Source organism: Macrobrachium rosenbergii, chromosome 56 (assembly GCF_040412425.1).
Source record: "Macrobrachium rosenbergii isolate ZJJX-2024 chromosome 56, ASM4041242v1, whole genome shotgun sequence".
NCBI classification, from domain to species: domain Eukaryota; kingdom Metazoa; phylum Arthropoda; class Malacostraca; order Decapoda; family Palaemonidae; genus Macrobrachium; species Macrobrachium rosenbergii.
Window position 1 is genome coordinate 66,313,863 of NC_089796.1, and position 7,500 is coordinate 66,321,362.

The 7,500-nt window shown below is 36.7% G+C and overlaps 1 protein-coding gene across 7 annotated transcripts in view; it reads right to left on the reverse strand.

Annotated features, from left to right (window-relative positions):
* LOC136836568 (alanine racemase-like) overlaps window positions 1-7,500 on the reverse strand; it is a 165,155-nt gene that overhangs the window by 22,247 nt on the left and 135,408 nt on the right. Inside the window, exon 2 of one of the 7 annotated variants that reach the window (XM_067101016.1) lies at window positions 4,619-4,684. The exons of the other annotated variants lie outside the window; for them this stretch is intronic. Within the exon in view, the coding sequence (XP_066957117.1) occupies window positions 4,619-4,671 (53 nt within the window). The 5' untranslated portion in view covers window positions 4,672-4,684. The remainder of the gene's footprint in view (window positions 1-4,618; window positions 4,685-7,500) is intronic. 7 annotated transcript variants of the gene reach the window in all.

Here is a 7,500-nt window from a genome sequence, read left to right on the forward strand (position 1 = left end):
GGAACACTAAATAAAATACTAGAGAAGGATGAGTCGACCTAAATCGAGAGTGAGTCAACAACCTGCGGACATTGCTCTGGGGAAGATGATGAGGAAGGAACTTGCTGTGAAACGTGTGACGTATGAATGTTCGGGCATCGAGGTCGGATATACACCCATACTTCGTAGTGATAACATATTGTACATCTGTAATAACTGCAAGAGGCCTAAACAAAGAACACACAAAAAACTCACTGAAGATGAACTTCAAGAAACAAAAGAAAACACAGAGATTGAGGATTCGGCTCAGAAAACTAGTGACATAATAATGATCAACATTGATGAAATCCAAAACAAAATTGACAATGTAGATAAAGATGTAAAGACCATGACAAACATGGACAAAACTTATGCTGAACCACAAAAGACAAAAAGAGTGCTTCTGATCAAATCTACAAACGAAGAGAGCACAGCAGCTAATGAAAAGCGACAAATGAGTAAAATAACAGCGCCAGTTGACCAGGTTAAAACAACAAGATGGACACTTATTTTTACGATTTCCAGACAGGAAAAAACTTAGAAAAGGCAAAAATGGAGATTCAGAGTATCAACACTTTATCAGTAAATAAGAAGGGTAAACTTAAACCAAAAATAATAGTAGTCATGTCCCGAAGGATGAAGATGACATTGTCGATAACAGTGTAAAGAAAAACCCATGGATAGGTAACCTCATTCCTGAAAATGACGACCTGAAAATTGTAAAGGAAATGATATCCAAAGATGACAAATGTAAACACTGTATCATCAAATGCACATCACAAATACGAAAGGCTATCTATGATAGAGGTGACAAATTGTGTACAATGTATTGCCATTGCAAAGTATTCGACTGTTACGTGCCCTATGAATGCTATAAATGTCAGGAATTTGGTCACAGGGCAGCAAATTGTAGAAATGACCAAGCTTGCCCTAAATGTGCTGAAAATCACAAATCAAATGAATGTGCTGACAACATCTACGAGTGTAAAAATTGTGTAAAGAAAGGTCATAAAACATATGATGGCAATAAGTGCACAGTATATAAAGAATGTGTGTCAAAGGTGAAAAATAATACGGGTCATGGCTTTGACTAATAATCTTCTATGCAATTTAATAATAAGAAAGCAAATGAAAAAAAGAACTATAGACTCTCCTGTCCTGCAGGAGCTACGATACTGACGAGAAAACACTGAAAGACAATTATAAAATATAAGAAGCACCTTATTTTGAAAACGTACAAGGGCCCGCCAGACAGGGAATTATCCCTGTGGAGGGCTGTACATAAATCCAAACAAAGTGAAACAAAATGAAATAGTGTATAATGCTGTATGAAACTCTCAGCCACGGCCCATGAAACTCTCAGCCGGCCGTGGTGGCCTGTGTTGTTGCGGTGCCAGACGCACGACAATAGTTAACTTACACCTTAAATCAAATCTGGTATGTTTGATGACTGGTGGGTGGATGATTAACATATGAATTTGCAGCCCTCTAGCCTCAGTAGTTTTTAAGATCTGAGGGCGGACAGAAAAAGCCATCTCATGTTTTTTTTTTACAGAAAACTAAAAGCAGCAACAGAAATAAAATCAATAACAAGAAGCCCGTCTAGTTTATTTGAATGTGTGGAAAAATGAAAAATTAAACTTATCTCCTTAAAAAACGCCAAATCGAATCAACCACACAGGCCAACTGTAACAGAATTGAAAACGCACGCTAAATTTAGAACAGACTTTTAAACACAACACAAAACCCAGGGTAGGCACTGGGCCAACGTACAACGTGGGAGCGTTCTGTTGCCCAGCTTTTGTAACATTCTTGGCACAAACAAGAGCTTGCCATCTGCACGACTTTGACCTACTAACAGGAATGGCAATCTGGAGGAATTTTCACTATTTACACGAGTCAATCTCTCTCTCTCTCTCTCTCTCTCTCTCTCTCTCTCTCTCTCTCTCTCTCTCTCTCACATGAAATTCAAGTTTCCAAAGAATAATGGTGTTCATTTGAAAACTATTACGGAAGATAATAGAAGATCAGTTATTAGAAAAAAGATAAATTAAGGAATAAATAAATGGATATAAATGTAAAAAAAAAAATGCTTAAAAAGCACAAGGAGAATTGTTTTAGGGTAGTAGTGCGTTGCACTAACATCTTACCTGGATGCCTATTATAAATATTTCTCTTTTTAAAAGTTCGAAATCTTACAACTCTTATAATATTGTTATTGATTAATAATCAAGCCACATTACAGGGCGTCCAAGACCACTGCAGTGTGTGTTTGAGACGTCCGTCTACAGAAACCAATCAGTCGGTCAGTTTCACCAAGGGTTTGAATTAGTACTTGGTTATATAATTTCTAACCTAAACACTACATTAAATTATTACTTTAACTAATGCTATTATACAGTATGTGTTGGAGCATAAGTGTTTCATGAAAATAAAACACGTATTCATCTAGAAATACAAACAAAATTAATACAATGTACATATCAAATTTGTCTATGTGTATACTGTATACGGTATATAAACTCATTTATATCACAGCCAGTACATTATACATACACACACATATATTATAAAGATATATATATATATATATATATATATATATATATATATATATATATATATATATATATATATATATATATGTATGTATGTATATATACACATATATACATACATATGCATATTCTTACACTTGAAGGTGGGGAGGGGGGTTAAAGAAAGCTTACAAAAGGATGTAGTTAATTTGACTGCATCACCTCCAAGAGCAAAAATCATATGGGGGAACAGGGGCTGAAGGCTCTACTGTAGAGGGATTCTGGAGATTAACTCTTAGGATAACTAAATTACATGTATTTACAATACAAAATCAGAAGATAAGGAGGAATAAGGCAGGCCACTGGGGTCCTGCTGCAGCACATAAAATGAATAACAGTCATCAAATGGGTGCCGGGAATTATACTTCAATGGCACGGTTCATAAGGTTGCAACTGGAATTTCTTCAGTGCAACCAACAAGCATACAGTCGTGGCAGAGGGATTCACAGTGGCAAGCACTCCTTTCTGCAAAAGAGAAAGGCATACAATCACTGGATGTATTAGCTGTAATAGCGAGGATAAAAGGCTAGCGCTGAGGGCGACAGAAGTCCTCTTTTCATAAAACACTTCAGCATGGCAGGTCAGGTCTATGTAAGAATTGCTCTTTGAAATGGAAACGTTTTGAATTCCTGCGATGGGGGGCTATTTATTAGCTCCTCGGATTACCGGCTTTTGATTCCAGATGCATTCTGGGTATGTCCAACTTTCTCTTTGGGCTAAGGCTGGGTGGTTAAATGCATCCAGCTTTCTCTTTTGGTGAAGGCTGGCTGGTTAATCGGTGCCTCAAGCCATACAGAAGGCGTGGATGCCTTTAATCAGTGACTTGGGTCATTCAGGCTTCTCCGAGTTTGGGTCAGTATCTGGAATAAGGTTTATCGCAGTCACAGAGCTCAAAAGAAGATTAAAAGTGACAAGGGAAATCAGAATGAGATTGGAGGGGCAAATCTCCATGACCCACTGTCAGCGTGTCGGCAAACGAACTTAATTAACAAAGTGACTTTTACTTTATTCTTGAAAGGCGAGTTGCCTTGAGAGACTTAACTCTTAGCAATATATACGTTTCCTTGAGTTCGTAAATATGTGACATGTAATGTTTTTACGATGATCAGTGAATGTACAGGTGGATGGTATTTGCAAGCCCAATCATCTGTAAACTTATGCTGGGGCAAAAGTCACCTTGAAGATTTGGAGACAACCTTGCGAGGAAGTGTTATCAGCATTTTGTCTCAAATGTTCGAAAAGCTATTTCTGGTTTAGATACAGACATGAGTGTGCTGTGGAAAGATGTTCATACGTTTGTGTGATATGTAAAGCGGTTTGTAGGGTGAGGTTGAGAGCTTTTAAAAAAAAAAGCCATACATTTTGATTTAGGGGAGCCGAGTGAGAAGGACTTTCTAACGATAACTTCACAATTTAGTGGCCTATTATTTTGTTACCATTTCTTATTATTTATTTTGTGGTGTTATGGAGTGTCACAGATTAAGTCTAATGAGGGATGTTTCCTCTCTACAGATGTTTCATGCAAGTGCTCATGGAAGCCATGGACAGCCATAGTTAGCCATGCAAAGTCATGCACAGGAAGGTGGCCACTTAAGTGAACTGGGGACATAGATAGAAAAAGTTAAAATGGAAGATACCTAATGACAGGATGGGAATTAATCCCACATTTTTTCATTTTGTGACTGGTTAATGGGTTTGGGAGGTGGCTGTATAATTTTCTATTATCATATCACATTTTTAACCTGACTTATGTTAGTTTGCAGATTAAATTATTTTTGTAAACCTGCTTTGAGAGGGATAGGGGGGGAAGGGGGAGGCCACGACTACCAGCACTTCAAGGTTAAGTGTTCACAATCTGTTTTCCTTGTAACATACTGCAGAACATGTATAAAGGGAATCACACAAAAAATATCAATAGGAAGATCACCTTTGTGTCTACGAAAACAACTACACTAAACTATTCTCACAAACACACGGCACAAATCACTCCCGTATTTACGAACCTTGGGATAAAAAACGCTATGGTGTGCTTCAAAAGACATCGTTGCATGGACATTACGGCCACTGGTCTGAACGTATAGAGAAACGATAAAATCTGAGATAGGCCTAAATGCATTTCAGAATATTGAAATAAATCGTTCATTCCTGTTACCTTTAATACAAAAAGTAACTCTGAAACATCACCCCCCCCACACAATCTGCAATATATGCCTAGGTTATAAAGTGACAAGAACACTTTTTTTTTTTAATGTATCCCAAGGTTATATAGTGACAAAACACCTTCTTTTCAAATATATTCCAAGGTTATAAAGTGACAAACACTTTTTCAAATATATCCCAAGGATATAAAGCGACAGAAACTTTTTCAATATATCCCAAGGTTATAATGTGAAGATAACACCTTTTTTTCCAATATTTCTCAAGGTTATAAAGTGACAAACACTTTTTGGTCAATAGCCTATATCTCAAGGTTATAAACTAACACTTTTTTTTATATATCCCAAGGTAATAAAGTGACAAGACGCTTTCTTAAACATATCCCAAGGTTACAAAGTGACAAAGTTTTTTCCAATATATCCAAGGTTATAAGTGACAAAACATTTTTTTCGATATTCCCCAAGGTTATAAAGTGACAAAAACACTTTTTTTTTCAATATATCCCAATGTTATATAGCGACAAAAATACTTGTTTTTTCAATATATCCCGGAGTTATAAGTATACCTTAGTTTTACCAGACCACTGAGCTGATTAACATCTCTCCTAGGCTGGCCCAAAGGATTAGACTTATTTAGCGTGGCTAAGAACCAATTGGTTACTTAGCAACGGGCCCTACAGCTTATTGTGGAATCCGAACCACATTATAGCGAGAAATGAATTTCTATCACTAGAAATAAATTCCTCTATCTCTTCATTAACCGACCGGAGAGTCGAACTCGGGTCTAGCGAGTGCTAGGCCACAAGTGACAGCACTTTTTTTTTAACCATGTGCTGAGCCCAGTGGGGACAGGCAAACTAATGCCCAGGTACGTCAAAAGCAAGAAAATACAAATGTTCGCAGAATCCTGGAGGACATTCGTCTCAACACTCAACAAAACGAAAATTTAAATGTCAACATCACATTCGCCTCAACGGCGGCGTTGACGGGAAGTCTCATCAGCAGCAAGGTGGCCCAGCCTACAAGTGATGCATCAATTATTATTTCAAAGTATATATATGCAGAGAACAAGTGGGTTCATTTACTATCCTTTCACATCCGTTGAAGATGACCTTGATAACTGATAAAAGTTCACATTTGTTTGTGTTGATTTTGTTGCTGCTTTCCCCTGGTTAATTAAGACTCGTGAATACAACCTTTGGTATCCAGACACCGTTTTTTGTCTTTGTTTTTGTTTGTGAAGATCCTGAAAGACGTCGTTGTTTGCCTTCGTAGTTGAAGAACCTATGGGCCCCACCCGTTTGTTTTCCATTGAAACGAAGTTCAAAGACGAGTTCTTTTAGAGCTTTCTTCATTTCCGACCTCTTCTGACCTTTACATCCTCTGAAAACTGACCCATCTTAAGACCTCGTAAGAAGAAAGTAACTTTTTATTTCGTTCTCCTTAGAAGTGTCTATCAGACAGTAGAAATGCACATACATACACACGCACACACATACACAGACAACCTCCATACCTAGGTTTACCTTTCAATATAATTTCCGTTTGTTTTAGCAACTTCTCCAATCTTGCGTTCCATTTGTATTGTTAATATTTTTAATTTCTTTATGCTGGTTTCATCCATCCTGTGAAGTTTTAGTAAAACAATTCGTTTGATTGTGTTTTCAATGATTTTTGTAATTTTTGTCACTGATTTCAGCCTCTTGATAAGGTTACCTACAGCGAAAGCTTGCGAATAAGCGATTAACACCCTCTCTGGCATTGCCAATATAATTATAGTTTCCACCAAGGATTTTTTCTGGTCTAAATATGATGACTCTTTCTGATACCTGGGAAAACCGCAGTGAGACGGAGGTCAACGAAGGAAAGCCTACTTTAAAGTTGAATATTTTACGTAATAATAAATTTACTTTTTAAAAAAGGAAATAAAACTATGCATTGTTTTCTGACGCACGTCTTTCATAACTGACAAAGATTCGATATTCATAGTGCTCATAAAATGCACTAGGAATAATTAATTAATTAGTTAACTTTCTTATGGACATATTCCGGAAAGGAACTAAAAAAAAAATTAGCAAAGTTAGAACCATCTTTTCAAAACATCCCATCACTTTGAAAATATAAATCGTCCACTTATAATTCTCCATGTTCAAGTCTTCTTTTCATTTTTGCCATATTCAGCTACACAACAGGTATGATGTTAATAAGAATCGAATGGGTTACTCTAATCAGACCCTATGTTATTCCCATAAATTTTATGCTGGACAGACGGGAGGTAATTTTTTCATTTGTATTAAGCATCAAACACGCACACACATATAATTTTATATATATATATATATATATATATATATATATATATATATATATATATATATATGGCAATGCAAAAAAATGTGCAAAAGTATGTTAAATTATAACTGCTTGCAAATTATCACCCGACATTTTCACTCAAACCAAGGTTTTGCGGGATCATTTACTAATTTCCCAAGGCTTAAACTCAGAGTTAAAATATATTTAAAATGAATCTAGAGCGCCTTTGGTATCGTACAGTTTCATACAGAAAGCTATGACGGGCAATCACGTCGCCAGAGAAGACTGCTCAAGGGTGCACCACTCGACTATCAGGAGTTAGACTTAACAACAATAATTCGGAAACTGGTTCTTGTCGCCCGATAGCGCAGCGACTTTTCTTGGAAAACCCCCGAAATGAGGCGTGCTGGTTTGTA